A 21,091-nucleotide genomic window follows, 5' to 3' on the forward strand; every position below is an offset into this window, starting at 1 on the left:
TGGCACTGAGGGCATAGCTGGCACTGGGTGCATAGCAGGCACTGGGGGGACGTATATCTGGCACTGGGGGAATATCTGGCACTGAGAGCATAGCAGGCACTGGGAGCATATCTGGCACTGGGAGCATAGTAGGCACTGTGGGGACATGTGTATCTTGTACTTGGGGCATATCTGGCACTGGGGGCATAGCAGGCACTGTGGGGACATGTGTATCTGGCACTGTGGGGACATGTGTATCTGGCACTGTGGGGACATGTGTATCTGGCACTGTGGGATATAGCTGGCACTGTGGGGCATAGCTGGCACTGTGGGGACATATGTATCTGGCTCTGGGGACATGTGTATCTGGCACTGTGGGGGCATATATGTATCTGGCACTGTGGAGGCACCCGTTTTCTGGCGTTTTTATATGTGCGTGGCACTGTACTCGGGCATTATATGTATCTGGCACTGTACAACATGACGAAAAACTGGGTTATGATACGAGGTCATACTTCTACAAACGTCATACCAAAAGGTGTGCACACAAAAATGGGGTGTGGCTTTGTTACAACTAGGCAACGCCCTCATATTTGCGTGCGCGCATGATAGTGGCTCTTGCTCTTGACTACAGATCCTTTCTGGCTCTTTGCCTCTGACTGGTTGGCCACCCCTGCTAAAAAGCATTGGGCTACCAAAGGACTGGTTGGGAAAACAGATAATAAGCCATCAGCCTGATGGTGCAGGCCCCCACCTGGGGGTCCCCAGTGTGGGGGGCCGGCTTTTTCAGTTTGCACAGATCTGGCAGCAGTATACAACAGATGCATGGTATCTCTAGGTTATGCGTTTGCCTTCAAGAAGCACCCTCCTCGAAGGTATATTTGTACCAGTCCATCTCGGGTAGAGATGAAGGCCAAGGCTTTGTTAGATGCAGTCCAGAAATTGCTTCAGTCAGGAGTAGTCATTCCAGTTCCTCCTGTGTAATGTCTGCCCCTGTGATGGTGTAGTGTCGTACCTGTGTTTCCAGATGATGCGGATGACGGGACCTGACGTGGATTCAGGACCTCTCGTAGCTCCTCCTTCTAGGAGCCTGTGGCAGGAGAATGGACACACCAAGGAGGACCCCACGGATAAAGGAAACGCAAATGGATTGTGACAGCACGTTTATTAAATCAGGGAAAAGGATAGTCACCTTTTCTATGAATTCAAGTGTTAGCTAGTAAATCAAGTTTGCCTCAAAAAGGCACAGCGTTGAATATCACATATCATTTGCATAATAGACATGAATGTATCACTATGTCAGCATAAGTACTGTTCAGAACAGTAAAACCCCCAACAACATTTAGTAAGGTTGGTTCAAGAATGTTCAAACAGTATACTAACGAGCCGATAGGTGGTGGTATGAACTCAAATAAAAGAAAACCTGTAATGTTACACACAATCCGGAGAAGTCCATACGTATAAGTTTAGATGGGTCACGAAAGTCACCTTGTATATTGGGGTCAATGGCATATACCCGGAGAGGTAACTGGCATGGGTCAATGTAATGAAGATCCAGGAAAACAAATGTTAGTTTACTGTAAGCCTCCTCTCCAAGGTAAGGCATTATTTACTAAATGTCACTGTAACAGGCAGGACAAGTTTCGCAAGTAAACCTGCCTTGTGTAGGATGAAATACAGCCAGTAGGATTCACCAGGGCGCAGAGATAGAGCTGATTCATGCGCCTGAGGAAATGAGGTTAAGGCTGGTGTGCATAAGGAATATAATGCCTCTAGTGTACTAGTAGCACTTGACAGTAGTCATGGGCAAAGTGATTCACTGAACTGAGTTGAGACACATGACTCAGTTCAGTGAAGTGTCTCGAGTCAGTGTCTCGGCACATGAGTCATGACTCATTTGTAGTGGAATGTATTGCAGAGACTGCACATGAATCAGTAAATTGCCAGTGCTGGCAGATCAGTGCTGGACTCATGGGGGTAAATTTACTAAGGTCCCGATTTTGACCGAGATGCCGTTTTTTCATCAAAGTGTCATCTCGGTAATTTACTAAGCAATAATCACGGCAGTGATGAGGGCATTCGTAATTTTTTGGAAGTCCAACAAAAAAAATACAAATGAATACACCATCGGTCAAAACGCGGCTGTTTAAGTATGAATCTCGGTAATTTACTAAGAAGTGCAAAGCAAAAAAAAAACAAACACTGCCGTGAAAAATTACAACTCGTAAAAAAGTGCTAAAAAAAAACAGACCTGCTTTTTTAATCCGTGATTGTATAGGCATGCAGGGATCCATGAGATCCGTGCATGTATATCAGTGGGAAGGGGTGGGAAAGTGGTTATTTTCTTTAAAAAAAATTGCGTGGGGTCCCCCCTCCTAAGCATAACCAGCCTCGGGCTCTTTGAGCCGATCCTGGTTGCAGAAATATGGGGAAAAAATTGACAGGGGTTCCCCCATATTTAAGCAACCAGCATCGGGCTCTGCGCCTGGTCCTGGTTCCAAAAATACGGGGGACAAAAAGAGTAGGGGTCCCCCGTATTTTTAAAACCAGCACCGGGCTCCACTAGCTGGACAGATAATGCCACAGCCGGGGGTCACTTTTATATAGTGCCCTGCGGCCGTGGCATCAAAAATCCAACTAGTCACCCCTGGCCGGGGTACCCTGGGGGAGTGGGGACCCCTTCAATCAAGGGGTCCCCCCCCCAGCCACCCAAGGGCCAGGGGTGAAGCCCGAGGCTGTCCCCCCCCATCCAATGGGCTGCGGATGGGGGGGCTGATAGCCTTTTGTGATAATGAAAAGATATTGTTTTTAGTAGCAGTACTACAAGGCCCAGCAAGCCTCCCCCGCATGCTGGTACTTGGAGAACCACAAGTACCAGCATGCGGCGGAAAAACGGGCCCGCTGGTACCTGTAGTACTACTACTAAAAAAATACCCAAAAAAAGACAAGACACACACACCGTGAAAGTAAAGATTTATTACATACATGCACACAAACATACATACATACTTACCTTATGTTCACACGAGGGTCTGTCCTCTTCTCCAGTAGAATCCAAGGGGTACCTGTTGAATAAATTCTACTCACCAGATCCCGGGTCCCAGGGTCCTCGGGGCAACCATTTGTAATCCAGGTACTTGAATAAAATAACAAAACGGAAAGCCGAGCCACGAACTGAAAGGGGCCCCATGTTTTTCACATGGGACTCCTTTCCCCGAATGCCAGAAACCCACTCTGACTGATGTCTAAGTGGGTTTCTTCAGCCAATCAGGGAGCGCTACGTTGTAGCACCCTCCTGATCGGCTGTGTGCTCCTGTACTGTCTGACAGGCGGCACACGGCAGTGTTACAATGTAGCGCCTATGCGCTCCATTGTAACCAATGGTGGGAACTTTCTGCCCTGCGGTTGACCTAAAGTGACGTCACCGCTGAGCAGAAAGTTCCCACCATTGGTTACAATGGAGCGCATAGGCGCTACATTGTAACACTGCCGTGTGCCGCCTGTCAGACAGTACAGGAGCACACAGCCGATCAGGAGGGTGCTACAATGTAGCGCTCCCTGATTGGCTGAAGAAACCCACTTAGACATCAGTCAGAGTGGGTTTCTGGCATTCGGGGAAAGGAGTCCCATGTGAAAAACATGGGGCCCCTTTCAGTTCGTGGCTCGGCTTTCCGTTTTGTTATTTTATTCAAGTACCTGGATTACAAATGGTTGCCCCGAGGACCCTGGGACCCGGGATCTGGTGAGTAGAATTTATTCAACAGGTACCCCTTGGATTCTACTGGAGAAGAGGACAGACCCTCGTGTGAACATAAGGTAAGTATGTATGTATGTTTGTGTGCATGTATGTAATAAATCTTTACTTTCACGGTGTGTGTGTCTTGTCTTTTTTTGGGTGTTTTTTTAGTAGTAGTACTACAGGTACCAGCGGGCCCGTTTTTCCGCCGCATGCTGGTACTTGTGGTTCTCCAAGTACCAGCATGCGGGGGAGGCTTGCTGGGCCTTGTAGTACTGCTACTAAAAACAATATCTTTTCATTATCACAAAAGGCTATCAGCCCCCCCATCCGCAGCCCATTGGATGGGGGGGGACAGCCTCGGGCTTCACCCCTGGCCCTTGGGTGGCTGGGGGGGGGGGACCCCTTGATTGAAGGGGTCCCCACTCCCCCAGGGTACCCCGGCCAGGGGTGACTAGTTGGATTTTTGATGCCACGGCCGCAGGGCACTATATAAAAGTGACCCCCGGCTGTGGCATTATCTGTCCAGCTAGTGGAGCCCGGTGCTGGTTTTAAAAATACGGGGGACCCCTACTCTTTTTGTCCCCCGTATTTTTGGAACCAGGACCAGGCGCAGAGCCCGATGCTGGTTGCTTAAATATGGGGGAACCCCTGTCAATTTTTTCCCCATATTTTTGCAACCAGGATCGGCTCAAAGAGCCCGAGGCTGGTTATGCTTAGGAGAGGGGACCCCACGCAATTTTTTTTTTGGATTTTACAGTGTTTAATTTAAAAAAAAAAAAAAAAAATGAACCCCAGCACGGATCACACAGATCCGGCCGAGATTCATTGTAAAAAAGTCGGCAGTGTTTTGCTAATCACTGCCGTAAAAATTAAAAAAAAAAACACGAATGACATCGACATCGGAACAAATGAAAAACCCGAATACGACAGCTTAGTAAATCCGTCGTAACAAATTCAAAAAGTTGCAGTTTTACACTTTCGATGTCATTCGTGATTATTCTCCCACCAAATCGGGAGAATTACGAATGTTAGTAAATATACCCCATGGAGGGAGTTATTCAGCTGCAGTGATTGTGCAGTGTATCTGGGGGAGGCAGCTGCTTATGCACTGATTGTTAATAATATATTAACATAGATTCACTGTTATGTTGATATATTATTAATAACCACTTATTGCACACTAGTTACAGAATATGCACATTACTTCTGGCTGAGGAGAGAAAGCTTAACAGCCATGAAACACATCATTCAGTCTGTAACTAAACCAAATAAAAACATTTTTTTTTACTTTGTATACTTTGCTAATTGGATGATTTTAGGTGGACTTGGATTTATTATATTATCCTCTATCTAGACTCCAGGGTGTTTGCCACCCACAATCACATTGAGCAGGAACAGTGAGTTGAGAACACTGAGCTGAGAGCCCTGTACCACAGGGGCTCCACCTCCTGCAGGCTTATGCTGCATGAATCAGATCCATCCACTGAGTCACTGAGTCTACACAGTGTACAACTGTCTCAACTCACTGGCAGACTCAGGATGAATCATGATTCATGACATGACTCAGGCACAGCAGCACAGCACTCACTGACTGGTGAGTCGTGACTGCTCCCTCCCCCCTTCCACTGGGTGTCACCTGGTATAGCCTCTGGCCAATCACAGCTAAAGACACACAGCAGAACACACTGACTGAAGGACACACTGAGTTTCCTCCCTCTGGCTGAGAGAGGCTGCTGCTGCAGCTGTCTCGACTCATTAAACAGTGAGTGACTCGAATCATTCATACTTCCTGATGATTCGAGTCACTGTGTTGAGACAGTGAGTCAGTAGCCATCTCTACTTGACAGTCTGGGACATTAACTCTGACTTCATCCCTGAAGATAACTCGGACAGGCTTTTACTTATTTAGTGTGAGGCAGCTGAGTTCTGGGCACTATGCCCCTATTTTGTTTCTCTGTGAGGCAGTTCTTGTGCCTCCTACTGCGGCACTATAGGTGTCAGTTAGGCCAGAAGTATTTGGCTGGATTGGGGACGGTAGGCAAGGTGGTGAGAGCTAAAGTGTCCCGATGTCTGTGGCATGGGGGTTCCCCTGAGGCTTACCCTTAATTAGTATTCTGCCTCCCCAGCAGCTCGCAGATGAGATACTGCGGTCTGGTCCCGGCTCCTGGCACTGCGGCAGCTCAGCGCTCTCTTCTTAGCGGCTGACAGGCGGGAGAGTGATCAGCGGGTCCCGGCTGGCGTCAGCGGCTGGCTTGTGCACTCTGCTGCGGCTCTCCTTCTCCTCCCTGACGCGCTCCCAGACAGCCTGCCTCTCGGGTCCCAGGGTCACGGCTGCGGCTCTCTCCTTCACAGCGCGGCTCTCCCTTGCCGCACTCCGCTCTCCGTCTCCTCTCTTCACACGGCTCCGGTCCGCCTCGGCCGCGGCTCTCTTCCTGCGTGCGGCGGTGGTCAGCGGTAGTCTCCTCTCCTCCGCAGCAACTCAACTCCTTATGTTATGGGCCCTCCTTCTTTCCCGCGCGCCCTCCTCCAATCACACAGGATCGCAGGCTTCCCGCTTTTTGGTATCTGGCCGACGGTCCTGGGTCCCAGTGCCCCAGTTATAAACAGGCACCAGGTAAGGGGTTTTAACCCTAACAGTGCCTTTTTGCTAGAAAGTCTCTCAGGCAGCACTGGCTGCCATTAGGGCTGCAATGACATGCAGCAGGGATACCCAAACGTGGGTATCACACCTGCACAATGAGTACAGGGGTTTTACTCCAACCTGTTTTTAGTTCAGAAGCCAAATGGGTAATTTCGGCGCATTCTCAAACTCAAAGTGCTCACATGGAGACGTTACGTTCCATCATTTTGGCCATGGTGCCAGGGGATAATATGGTATCGCTGGATATACAGGATGCTTACCTACATGTTCCTATAGCACTGTCCCATCAGTGCTATCTCAGATTCGCTATCCTCCAACAGCATTTTCAGTTCCAGGCCCTACCTTTTGGGTTAGCCACAGCCCCCAGGGTATTTACCAAGATTATGATGGTAATGGCAGCTTACCTCCGCCAGCAGTGGATAAGAATATTTCCATACCTCGATGATCTTTTAATCCTGGCACAGACACAGGAATTGCTCTTATGTCATCTGCAACAGACAATAACATGTCTGCAGAATCACATGTGGATCATAAATTTGGCAAAATCGTCTTTGGTTCCGTCACAGCGGATGACTCACTTGGAGGCTGTACTGGATTCAAGGTTTCAGAGAGTAATTTTACTTCTGAACAAGATATCCAAGGTTCAGTCAAGGATTCAGGAGCTGCTACACAGTCAAAGGGTATCCATTCACGCAGCATTGCGTGTGATGGGATTGATGGTGTCAAATTCGACATGGTGGAGTATGTACAATTCCATTCGAGGCCTCTGCAGCGTCTGATTCTGGCCAAATGAAATGGGTTGCATCAGACGATAAACACACAGACTATGGTTCTTACGTTAGAAGTAAGAAGGTCATTAGCCTGGTGGCTACAGACATCCCATCTGGACAAGGGGAGACCCTTTTGGATATCAGATTGGGAATTTCTGACGACAGATGCCAGTCTACAGGGCTGGGGAGCAGTGTCAGGAAGGTTGTGTTTTCATGGGCAATGAACCAAGGAAGAAAGTTGCCTGCCAATAAATATATTGGAACTTCAGGCCATATACATGGCACTGATTCAGACAAAGGACATTCTTCAGGGAAAACCAGTCCAGATATGCTCAGACAATGCGACGGCAGTAGCGTACCTCAACCATCAGGGAGGAACTTGCAGCCGAAAAGCGATGAAGGAGGTAAGTCACATATTAAAGTGGGCAGAACATCATCATCCAGCCTTGTCCGCAGTGTTCGTTCTGGGAGTCCTAAACTGGGATGCGGACTTTCTCAGTCGACACGCCGTTCAGGCAAGCGAATGGGCTCTACACCCGGAGGTCTTACAGACTCTAGTAGACAAGTGGGATTTGCCAGAGATGGATCTCATGGCGTCCCATCTGAACAACAAAGTGCTCGCATACGGGTCAAGAACAAAGGATTCCAGCGATCTTTGTGGATGCCCTGTCGGAGAGATGGGACTTTCCTCCAATCACCCTATTACCCAGGGTGGTGAGAAAGATAAAGCAAGGAAAAGGTGCTGTGATACTAATAGGCATTGGTACACAGATCTGCAGAGGATGTCGATGGATAATCCACTTCTGCTCCCTGAACATCCAGATCTACTGATGCAGGGTCCTTTTTATCACAGACATCTGGATCAACTGTCTTTGATGGCGTGGCTCTTGAAACCTCTATCCTGAAGTCAAGAGGATTATCACAACTGATAATTCAAACTATTATCAGAGCAAGGAAACCTTCCTCAGCTCGCATTTATCACCGAATATGGCAAACCTATAGTCATTGGTGCAGTGAACTGAAAATGTACCCTAGGTCTTTCAGAGTTTCCAGGGTCTTAGCATTCCTTCAGGCAGGAATGGATAAAGGTTTGAAGGTGGCTTCCTTGAGAGTGCAAGTGTCGGCATTGACTGTATGGTTCCAAAAGAAAATTGCCAATTTACAGGATGTGCATACTTTTTTCCAGGGAATGCTGCGCATTCAACCTCCTTTTGTTCCTCCTACAGTGCCTTGGAACTTAAGTCTAGTCCTGAAAGCCCTTCAAGTTGCCCCGTTTGAACCAATTAATAAAGTGGATCTTAAATGGTTGACAGCTAAAGTTCTCTTTCTACTGGCTATGGCGTCAGCTAGAAGGGTATCTATCAGATTTAGAGGCATTATCATGTCATTCCCCATTTCTGATTTTTTTTTATCCAGATAAAGCAGTTCTCAGAACTAGATCTGGGTATCTTCCAAAGGTGGTGTCTAAATTTTATCTTAATGAAGAAATTGTAGTCCCGGCTTTCCAGGTACCGGGCCTTTCTGCGGGAGATGCATCGCGGGACGTGGTCCGGGCATTAACGATCTATGTGGATCATACCAGTGCCATCAGAAAGACAGATTCTCTTTTCATTCTCTATGGATTTCACAAGAGAGGATGGCCTGCTGATAAGCAGACGCTGGCAAGATGGCTTCGGATGAGGATTTCAGAAGCATATTCTCAGGCTGATCTTCCTGTTCCGGCTATGCTCACTCTACACGTAAGGTAGGTCCATCATGAGCAGCACAACGTGGTGCTTCAGCAGAACAGATATGTAAGGCGGCCACATTGTCTTCTATTAACACATTCATTAGACATTATGCCTTGGATACCTTTGCCTCTCATGACGCTGAATTCAGCCGAAGGATTCTCCTGTCCAAACAGGAGCATCCCCACCACTAAATTGCTTTGGAAAATCCCATTGTTACCCTGTGGATAACCTGTGGACCCTGCCGGAGAAATATACGTTATAGTAAGAACTTACCGTTGATAACGGTATTTCTCCTAAGTCCACAGGGATCCCGCCCTGATGCACCTGATTTGAGGATCCTTTTACTCACTAACCTCTTCCTTCTTGTACGGAAGGATGTGCATGTGTGTTCTTATCGCCTGATTAGGGCTATCTATGATGCTCCTGCCTTGAGCTTTGGAATACAACCGATTTGCCTGAGCCAGGAGGCGAGGATAGATGGACGGCCCCGTTGCATGCTTGGAGGCCAGAAAAGCTTTGACCGATTGGTGCAAATCCACTGTCGCTTCATCATATCCTATTGTTATCCTGTGGATCCTATGAATTTAGGAGAAATACCGTTATCAACGGTAAGTTCTTACCATAACATATATATTGGCATGATAGCATTCCTTTACATATAATAAAACACACAAAAACAGCAACAATGATTTCCATAAATTACTGAAATTAAAGCAACCAAATGCCCAATGTGGCACATTGCAGAGCACAGTATGAGAATAAATCAACCAGCTGGCTTCAATACCAGGATCTCTACTGTTATGATAAGCAGTGGAAGTGTTATAAGCAGCTCATTAGCAGTCCCAATTTAAAAGGTTTCTGATACAAAATAGGGAAATAACCATTGGACTTGTATCTGCTGTTATAAATATTTATTCTTCATTAAACCATAGGGTATTCATGAAAGAGGAGACCTGCTTTAATATGACCATGTTGTGTAGTGGCCCATCCCCAGCAAGTTGACTAGTCCCTGTGACGCTACTTTTTCTATGAAAGTGGTCTGACTTCCATGGAGTTTGTATGACCTCATCTAAGATATGCAGGCATATGTCCTTCCTATTATAAGAACAGATATGCAGAATAACTTGGTTCTCTGTGCAGAATCACTTATGCCTATAAATTGTGCTGGTTATTATTAATAGGGGTATAAAGTGACTCTTTGGGGCAGATTCAATTAGCCACAGGGTAAAACTCTGCCCTGAGCTATGTAATAAGTGCCACTACCCCATACTGTAAGCCACAGAGGGTGCACTTAATGCTAATTTTTCCTCACAGCCTCAGGAACTGTGAGAAACAACACCCATTAAATGCACCCTCTGCGGCTCATCGTGTGGGGAAACCCATAGATTTTGGGCAAGTAACTCATAATCTATGGGTTACTGCACATTAGCTGTGGATTTACCACACAGGGAAATTGGTTAATAATTGAATAGCTTTGGGCATTAAACCCAGAGCTTTAGCTGCACAGTAATCACCTCAGTTACATTAATTTACTCCTATCAGCATTAGTGGGAAAGAAACCCTCTGTAGCAGCGTGCCCTGGCCCATATAGAGCCGCTGTCTTTGTTGTGTTGAATGTACCTTTCTCTGTTTTTACAGAATAGTTTCATTCAAAATGGCTGCAATGCAAGGTTCAGATATTATTTTTTACATATTGCATCCATTGTTACATCGGAATTTTCTGACATTACACCTCAATGATGTCCTCAGTAAAAAGAAGAAAAAAAAAACCTCATTGGGATGCTTAGCCATATAAACCAGCTTTTACTAAGGACTGTTACTGCCGGTCACATAACTACATCCCTTTAATACAAGCACCTCTGTACTCACAGCGCATCGGGGAGGATTATATCACAGACCTGGACCAGCTGAAGAAGCTGCTTAACTTTGTGAATGATGAGGGATTCATCAGAGATGTTGCAAAAGTCAAACAGGTAATGTACAGTGCCTAAACTGCTCTAAGCTTCTCTCTCTCTCTGTAATGTTGTTATAGAGACATGGCTGCATACCCATCAATCTACTCCTCTGACAGCAACTACATGTCATATTCTCACATCCATTGCGTATCATGCACACACACACTCCTTTATGAGAAACAAAACAGCCAAGGCAAAGAGCAAAACACTCATTAGTAGGGCATTCTGCATTCATGTGCTCCTGGATGGTATCGAGATGCTGACCGGATTGGGATCCTGACGCTTGGGATTCCGGCGGTCAGAATACTGAGCGACATTCGACACATATGATCCAGACACCTGGTAGGTAGGTAGTTTAACTTTAACCACCCTTCCTGCAGCCTAACCCTTACCCTCCCTGGCGGTGCCTACCCCCCCTTCCTCCTCAGCCTAACCCTCACCCCTTGGTGCCTAACCCCCATTCTTAGTGCCTAAACCTAACCCTCTCTCCCTGCAGCTAACCCTAACCACTCCCACAGCCTAACCCTAACCCTCCTCCTGCAGCCTAAACCTAACCACACCCACCCCTACTGCAGCCTAACCCTACCCTAACCTGCCCGGCATACTTATGATTGATTGGGATACTGGCAGACGGGATTCCGGTGCGGCATTGTGATACATGTCGGTATGCACACAAGATATGCGCCAAGAAGAAAAAGGTTGCACCCGCAGTAGGAAATTTTGGCCAAGAGCAAGGGTGTTCCTTGCTCCCTAGGTATGGAGCAAGATTTTATTTTGCAGATTAAGATAATTGTACTGAGATAAAAGTTGGAAGAGGAACATCTTTTGTCATATGAAAGGGAGGAATGTTATTTACACTTATCTCATTTTGTATTGTATGTGCCCTGAATTGGAAACGATCTGGCCTCATTCAATAATTGTAATTGCACTTAGGAAGGGCCTCCATGAGATCTGCCATGCCCCGATACTAGCTACTTTCTGCCATCTTTTGGGAGTAGGTATGTCTTTCTAGCAGGCCTGAGACCCCACTGGGGAGTAATTCTAAAGTGGGCTTTGGTGTTGGAGTGTTGGACCTTGATGAGACATTTAACTTTTGCACATTGCAACTCTTTAAAAGCTAAATGCATTTCTAGTGTGCTGATATGCTCCTGAGAGGAACTGTCAATGTGCATCCAATATGCTTCATAAAAGCTGTGCACTGCAGTTTGACCTATCACATTTCCTTCCACCCTAAACACCAGATGATTCAGTTCTCTGACTTTATTGTATGTAGTCGTAAGAAGGTTTTATTCTGTGTTTGAAAGTATTCCTAAATAAGCCTAATTCAGTTCTTCATCTGCTCAGGTATTTTAATGAGCCACTTTTACTAAATCAGAGAAAATTGACTAAATCATTGTGAAGACACAACATAATTAACACAATTTCTATCTACTGGTAAAGCGTCTTTGTAATCTGTGGTTTTCTACGCAGCAACTCATCTTTTAATTGTGACAGAGAATAATATAAGGAGCCAACAACTGATATGTATGAAAGGAAAATCTGGAGGATATTCCACTACCCCTGACAATTACCTCTGTCTCATTAGGAAAACAAGCTGAAGTTCTCACGGTATTTGGAGAGTGAATACAAAGTGAAGATTAATCCAAGCTCCATGTTTGACATCCATGTGAAGAGAATACATGAGTATAAGCGTCAGTTACTGAACTGTCTACACGTGATCACCTTATACAACCGTAAGTGTAATGTGGAAGAGCAAAACAAAGTGGAAGAGCATGGAAAGTGACTCTTTTTTATCAGGTGAAAAGGGAGAACGCATCTTTAGCAGTTTCTTTGACTGGTTTTGCTTTATAAAGCTTTTTCAACAGTAAGTCCAAATGCAAATGACTTATACTGTACATCCATTGCAACTAATGGGGGCATGTATGTATTGGAAATTACTGACTTAATTGACTTTCACAGAATTATTGCAGAGAGGAATAAACAAAGTGATTCCAGTGTTTCAGTGGATGGCCATGTTGGTCTTAGATATACTGGCTGCAATGTCCTTTATACAAATAAATATACAGTGACGAACACTTTATATCAAGTAGTACCTTCTAAAGCTAGTTGTGAGTGATGTAAGTGCCTCTTTTACTTATAGCAACTTGCATTTTAGGTTTAGGCATTCTCATAGTTATGCAATTACTGTATCGAGGAGTCGCCATGAAGTCACGTTCCTTAGGCTGGTGGCTTGGGGTTGGAGAAAGATAAATGATTGGCTCTTCTCTGATGTATTTGTGGTTGACATCTATTTATCAGAAAGTAGAGGAGGGGATAATCATGAGGAGATTAAAAGGATTGCATTAAAGATATGGCATCAATGTAATTATCTGGTTCCAATATATTTAGCACCAGCAATGTAGGTGGAGGTGGATGCAGAATCATTAGTACTGAGTACTACATAACAACCCCAATTGGATAGAGATCCACAATTATCTTCACCGCGTGCCTGTACGCAATTCCATGATATCATATGTGTAAGCCTCTGAAGTCACGATCATCTGACTGGTGCTGATTGGAATTAGTGTAAATGAAAACATCACTAAGAGGGAGTATAATTTGTGGATATATTGTTAAAAGACTATTTTATTAGTGATTTGTAGTGCAATTAGCTGATTATGAAAATCTATCAAAGGTAAATTGACCTATACATTACCAGATCTAAAAAAGAACAAAGAACAGAATTTGGTAACCAGTGAAATCACAGGTGAATCTATGAAAGATCGTTGTGGAAATTACCAAAATAGCTTTCACTGGTTCAGGCTGTACAATCCATGTAATAAAAAACTTTTATGCAGATTTAAACATTGAAATATGTGAGTTAATTTCAGGGGGATATCCACAGGTGTGATATTAACTTCATTTATATTAATGGACACAGACTGGAAAATTCTAAAGATGGAGCATTTCACAATTATCTCACTGTGCGGCACAATGGTATCATTGTGAAATCCTCCATCTCTAGAGTTTTTCCTTACTAGCTAATGGAGCATTGTGACATTTGGGGTCGGACTTTCTCCCCATTCAGGGTATGACTGCTTCTGTAACAATTAATGTGTAATTTTCAGTTCACAAAGTGTCTAGCAGTTACTTTATAATTCAGCCAAGTCTTCAAACATCATTTCAGAGTAATGCATGCCTTTGATAATGAGTGACCATTCAATGTACTGATTGCTGGGGAATTTGGTAAGGATCCCAGCCTGATGATCACTGTAACAATAGTTCCAGTCAGACAGGGGTTGATGCATAGATGGGCACAACTGTGAACCAAATCGCAGGCATAAAATGCATTTAAAAGGATTGTGTCTCATTCTCTGTCTCTCTCCAGGTATAAAGAAGGAACCCAGCAAACAGTATGTGCCCAGAACAGTGATGATTGGAGGAAAGGTGAGTACACAAAGGATTAGCATACTCCTGCACAAGGCATATAACATAATAAACATATACAGGTTGAGTATCCCTTATCCAAAATGCTTGGGACCAGAGGTATTTTGCATATCGGATTTTTCCGGATTTTGGAATAATTAGATACCATAATGAGATATCATGGTGATGGGACCTAAATCTAAGCACAGAATGCATTTATGTCACATATACACCTTATACACACAGCCTGAAGGTAATTTTAGCCAATATTTTTTATAACTTTGTGCATTAAACAAAGTGTGTGTACATTCACACAATTCATTTAGTTTCATATACACCTTATACACACATAGCCTGAAGGTCATTTAATATAATATTTTTAATAACTTTGTGTATTAAACAAAGTTTGTGTACATTGAGCCATCAAAAAACAAAGGTTTCCCTACCTCACTCTCACTCAAAAAAGTCTGTATTTCGGAATATTCCGTATTTCTGAATATTTGGATATGGGATACTCAACCTGTACTGTATCTTTATAATTCAAAAGTTACAATATGAATATATGTAATATCTCTGGTAAAATATATACATCATTTTAGTAATACCATTGCTTATATTTGAAAAGTAGTGATGCAGGGGTGTATTAATGCTCCAGGCCGATGTGCAGCGGGGCTTTCTCCTCTGAGCAGTGGGTCCTCACTGTCCCTTAAAATATTACTTGGTGCTAGCAAGCAAGTCCCCCACCTCTGCAGCACCATCTTCCTAGTAATATTCAGGAAAATGGTGCATGCACACAAGATGTCATGTATGCAAATCCAATATAGTAGGCCTATGTCTACTTGTAGCATCATATTTCAAAACATACAGTATATAGCTTGTTTTTACAATTCTAGTCCCAAAATACCCAAAATTTCTAAATGAACCCTTGGATACAGAAAGTCTCTTTTTTTGTTTAGCCACTTTTAATTAGCTTTTGTATATGATTAGCAGATTTCCCAATTAACTTAAGTAGTTTAGGCATAATAGAGCTGGTTAATGGCATATACAGTATGTACCAATTTACAACTCAGCATCAGGACAAAATTACTTTTCCCCAGGCACATACCAGGTGTTTATTTGCAAGGTTAAAAAAACGTGTCCATATATTTGGTTAACAGTGACATTATTTTAAATGATATTATTTGAAACTTTCAATACACGTCACATGTCATCACCAGATAATAACACCCAACACAACACACAACATTACATTTTCCACAGATGGGGGAACAAGGATGGATGGCACCAATGATGAATGACGCGCGGCCCCGCGCTCATTCATTATTGGTGCCGGGTCGCTTATACATGCAGGCCAATATGGACAATCTTGTCTATATTAGCATGCAGTGCTTTGGAACCGGATGACGTGGCAAGTGAAGAAACTTCACTTCCCCCTTCACCTCCCCCCCGCTGCCAGGTCGCCTGTCTGCCGTATCGACCGGCAGGCATCTCGGTGGAGGGTCGCGTGATGTGTAGGCCCCATAAGTCCAGTGGATCCGGACCGGCCCTGCCTTCCATAGTGTGGCTGCCTTTAGTGTTATCCATCAGGGTCACTCGCTTGCGTCACTAACTGTCTCGAGCGGGTAATGGTCTGGGGGACAGGTTACCCCTGCCGGAGCTGATTTGCCATGTTCCTCCATCTTACAGAGCTTACCTGGATACTCGTTCTCTTAGTGCACAGTCCTCCACCGCTGATGTTTTCTGTCTTCTGGTCACTTGACCGTGATGCGGCTTGTGCTCAAAGCTGTTTGCCGTGGTCGTGGTTGAAGTTGCTTAGGGGGGTGATGTACTAAGCAGTGATAAGAGTGGAGAAGTGAGCAAGTGGAGAAGCTGCTCATGGCAACCAATCAGCATTAAAGTAACATTTATAATTTGCATACTATAACATTATACAGAGCTGCTGATTGGTTGCCAAGGGCAACTTCTCCACTGGCTCACTTCTCTACTCTTATCACTGCTTCATGAATAGACCCCTTAGTGCTTTGTGTCAAAGCAGACTCAGCAATCACATTAGGCTGATTGGGGGAGGGATCAAGGAACCTCCTTTTCCTCCTCCGTTCCGCTCCCTTTCCCAGCAGTCCTGTGCAGTTTAACAGCCTGCAGGGAGTGGGACAATCTGACTCCTACACATGAAAAGTGACAGCCTGCCTGCAGAAAGGGAGGTTGTCACAACTGCAGTGGTGATCCCTGCGGCATCTGCACTCATTGACAGAGCAGGCTGGTGCCTCACCTATATTGTCAGCATGGTCTTACATGTCAGCATGGAAAGAAAGAGGTAAACAATTACTTAGGTCTAAACCCTACTACGCTAAAGGTCCCATGATGTCACACACATGTGGCAACAGGGGGAGGAGCAAAGTCCGAACATGGGTGCCCAAATGTACGCTCTCCACGCTTCGGGCATGGTTACTAAAGGCAATAGATGGTGAAGTGGATAGTGAAAGTGCTATCCCGACCTTGCTGCTTCCCCTGCCGGTGTGTGTCACGTGACCGAGAAGCCAGAGGTCCTTTAGCCCACTAGGATTTAGCATCAACCATAAATAATTACTGGTGTCCTATCAGTAATTACTGCTTGTCCAGCTGTGATGAGGCTACTAGTCCCAGCACATCTGTACCAACTGAATGTGTTGGGACTGTAGTGCCATCACAGCTAGAGAGGCATGACGAGTTATTTTCTGGCACGTGTTCAATTTATATGTACACATTGGTATGGTTGTTCTTATTTGAGGTGGCATATCAACCTATTTTGTCCTCTACCATACACATATCCTGATTTCTTTTTTTCTTTTTTATTAAGTTTTACATATTTGTCTATTTTCTATGTACTTACTGGGTAAAATGTTGGCTATTGTGGCTTCCACCATTTGTGGCCATACATTTCTACTTTTCATTTTTTTAAATCTTTTTTTTGCACATGTGTCTAGTTTAGTTTATATTTGCTAATTGACATTGTTACCATTATCAAGCTTTTTCACACCACACTTTCTAATTGCAGTATTAACATTTTTCTTTGAATGCATTTTACATAAGTAGACTAAGCGACTCCCTATTTTTTTAAACTATGCCCACCTGTTTGTTCCATGTGATGTTGAGATAAGCACCTTTCACCATCATCTTGTGCTTCTCTCCATCCCCCACTGCCTCACCCTGTCACTGCCTCTCCCTATCACCTTCTCCCTGTCACCCACTACCTCTCTCCCCGTCACCTCTCTCTGTGTCACCCACTGGCTCCCCCTGTCACCCATTCCCTGACGTCAACCACTGCATCCCTCTGTTACCCATTCTCTGGTGTCACCTACTGCCTCTCACTGTCACCCTCTCCTGTCACCCACTATCTCCCTGTCACGAAATGCCTCATCATCTGCCTCATCACAAGCTTTCCATTGCCCTCTCTCCTGTCACTCTGCCTCTTCAAGGCATCACTCTTTCCCAGTCATGTGGATATGACATTCTCTTTGAGGCCATGCACCTTGGGGCGAGACCACACCCACTTTTCCAGGGGTGCTTATGCCTTTGGCGCACGCAAATAACACCCTTCCCCTGTCATGGTGCCCCCCAAGTCATTTTGCTCTGGGTCTGCCACTGTATACCTCAGTGGCATTAGGGAGTGCCAGCTGACCCCTCATTGCACCCAGGTCAAAACTAATGGGAAATACACTTAGTAATATACAAAATTCTATGCCCTGCTCAAAAATACCATCCTATTAATAAATAAAATTCTTTGTCCCATGCAAACACACTTTATCAAATATTGTTGCAAAAAGTATCCAACAAACACAAAGTTTATACAGTATGTGTAATATTTGTTATTTCTCCTCCTCAATAAAGTACCATCCCAAATGCAATAGTTAATTCCACAAAAGTTTAAAGTTGCCTAGTAGTCTTAAAAACTTCCAATTTTATTCACACGTAAAAGGTCAGACGGAATGCATATTTTAATTTATACAGAACCCCTATGTTCCCTTTACAAGTAAGTGATTACAGGCCAGTAGTTTCTAAAGGGGAGCTCATCTGACCACTGGAAGCCAACCTAATGTGAGTATTCTTAGCTCTGCAGGAAGATGTTTTATTTTTATGACTGTTTTGTGAGCTGGACATGGTTTTATTCCAATTTCTGAACAAAGACTTATTACATATATGATTAATGTGGAGTTAAAAGTGCTTTTCAAGCTTGACAGAAATTTCTTAACAATCAATTATTGCATTGGTGGCTATTATGGAGTTAAAAGCTTGAAAGTTGAAGATCTCTCCATAAGTGAATTTTGACCAAAAGGTGCATCGCTGCATCGCTCTCATTTTTCACATTACATACAACACGAAAGTGTTCTTTAGTCTATTTGTTGTTAATAGAGAGTTGATAAAGTATGGGCATTATCCCCTGTTCCTTCTAAAAATTCTTCAGCAGCGCCAGAGTCAGCAGCAGCGCCCACTGTGCACACTGTAACCTGCAGATACACTACTGCTCTCCCACATGCCCCCATATCCACTGACCAATCACAGTGGCACCAGCTGCGAGAGGTCCACACTGTACACAGGAACAAGCCCACCAGCCGGCCAACCAGAGGTCACCGCACAATGCCAGTTGAATACAGACATAAATATATCAAGTCAACACTTTTTCATCTAAGGGGGTGTGCGTGGGGGGGGAGGGGGGTGGGGGGCGGCTGGTCATCAGTTTTGCCTAGGGTGCCAAATTACCTTGCACCGGCCCTGGATGGATCCGTGTGTGTGTGCGCGTGTAAAGGGGGGGAATAGTTATCTTCTGCCCCGTACCACTGGCCACTATAGTAGTGCAGTGGCACATCAGGCAGGGAAAGAGCTGCTTTGCGGTCCTCTTCAGACCCTCTACAGCACACGGTCCCTGGGGGAGAGGGGTAATCTCGTACCCAGATATACCACATCTTGGGTCAAGAAAAAAAGCCGGTGTTCCCTCGTTAAATGCACTAGCATTTCGTCTTTTCAAAATATTAAGCCTACCATATTATTCTTGCACATTGCATTCATTTTAAGATTATGAAAACCAGCAAAATAGAAAAATAAAAACCAAAAATGCATTATCATGTTCAAGTACAGATTTTATTATGAGAATCTATATATAGAATTCTGTTTTTTGCTGTTTTGGAAACGTGGATTAATGCCAAAGCGAGGACCGCAAAGTACTTCTATGTGGTGTTTATCAAAAGAAAAATGTACACATTTGCTTTTAGACTGCTGTCTCGCGATTACAATAATAAAAAAATTCAGTTGGGGTAGGTTTTTTTTTTTTGCCGAATGAGAAGTTATAAACAAATAAAAGGTATTTTCTAAAAATTCTTCTGAAGAAAAAAAAAGCAAGGTACAATTGTTGTGGGTACTGCATAAAACAATGGTAATATTGATTTTGGAATGTGACCAGTACAAAAGAGTCTTAACACAGGAGTGAGCAAAGCATTAAAAGCGAAAGGATTAAACTTCGATTTCCAAGGAATAATGTGACCCTATTGTGAAAAAAAAAATGATTGCAAAATATTGCGTTTTTGGACCTCTATAAAGCACTCACCTTCTGTTGCACTTTGAAAAGTTCATAGAACTTCTTGGTGACTTTTGATCAGTAGTGTAACTCCCAGAGGCACTGGAAGCATTGGAATAGACACATTCTCATTTTTTATAGGTTATTCCAGTTGTGTATGATACTGACCCTATGACTATGTGGTTGTTGCATAGTACAAATTATTGAGAAATAGAATACATAGGACATATATTAAATTTATTGTGTTTTGTGTGCTCAGCTAATACAATTTAGGGTTTCTCACTTTTCATTTATTAATACCAAAGGGAATCATGCACATGGTGATTTAACTGTCTATCTTATATGAGTAGCATAGACTATCCGTTCTTACTGCTAGTCTATATTCAAAAATATTCTGTATGCCAACATCATGTAGCACGTTCAGCACCAAGAATTGTGGTATCTCCCATTTTGGGCATAACTCACACAGACAGAGAAGGTAATTGATGGATATTGTAAGAGCAGAATGATCTATTTTTAATCATTTGTTTTGGATCTCAGTCGCTCTTTACCTGACTACAAATGCGCCAGTTAGTGATCAGTTGGATAACAACATGACAGTGCAGTCGTGTCTTTAGTATACCTAGCTTTTCTAACACAAGGTATAAAAAGATGCTGGCATATGATAAAGCAGAGAGCGACACAATTAGATGTGCACATTTATTATTACTATCCATCTCTTTGTTTACGCTTTCACTCTCTGGCAATATATCACTTTCCATCCATCATTGTCACATTTATTCTCTCTCCATCTCTGTCTCTCTGTTCTCCTGTATTCTGTATTCTCAGTGTTCCTTCTTCCCTCTTGTAATATTGGTCTCTCTATCACTTCTTGATAGGCTGCTCCTGGGTATCATATGGCTAAGATGATCATTAAGCTGATCACTTCTGTGGGAGATGTTATCAATAACGACCCAGCAGTTGGAGACAGGCTGAAACTCATATTCTTGGAGAACTATCGTGTTTCTCTTGCAGAAAAAGGTATATTCGTTTAATTATATTCTCGTCTGTAGGTCAGATGAATATATTTATTTCTAATCAAGAACAAACATCCATCCATCCATTCTTCCATCCATTTGGACAATTTAAAATGTGTACACAATATAACAAAATTATAGTCTGTAAACTGTAACATATATATCTTATCAAGCTGTGTGCTAGAAACTAGTTAAACATTAATAAATTAATGTGGTGATACTTTTTGTTATATGTTAGTATGTGATAACTAGTAAACATTAAATTACTAAAATGTAAAACAAAATCTAGGACTAGCAGACAAGTTTGT

At 43.7% G+C, this 21,091-nt stretch overlaps 1 protein-coding gene across 1 annotated transcript in view; it reads left to right on the forward strand.

Annotated features, from left to right (window-relative positions):
- The window catches only part of PYGM (glycogen phosphorylase, muscle associated), a 131,323-nt gene that overhangs the window by 102,285 nt on the left and 7,947 nt on the right, over positions 1-21,091 (forward strand). Inside the window, exons 13-16 of the mRNA XM_063945209.1 lie at positions 10,731-10,832; positions 12,400-12,547; positions 14,182-14,240; positions 20,646-20,787. Coding sequence (XP_063801279.1) covers positions 10,731-10,832; positions 12,400-12,547; positions 14,182-14,240; positions 20,646-20,787 — 451 coding nt within the window. The remainder of the gene's footprint in view (positions 1-10,730; positions 10,833-12,399; positions 12,548-14,181; positions 14,241-20,645; positions 20,788-21,091) is intronic.

The sequence above is a fragment of the Pseudophryne corroboree genome, chromosome 11, assembly GCF_028390025.1.
Source record: "Pseudophryne corroboree isolate aPseCor3 chromosome 11, aPseCor3.hap2, whole genome shotgun sequence".
Taxonomy (NCBI): domain Eukaryota; kingdom Metazoa; phylum Chordata; class Amphibia; order Anura; family Myobatrachidae; genus Pseudophryne; species Pseudophryne corroboree.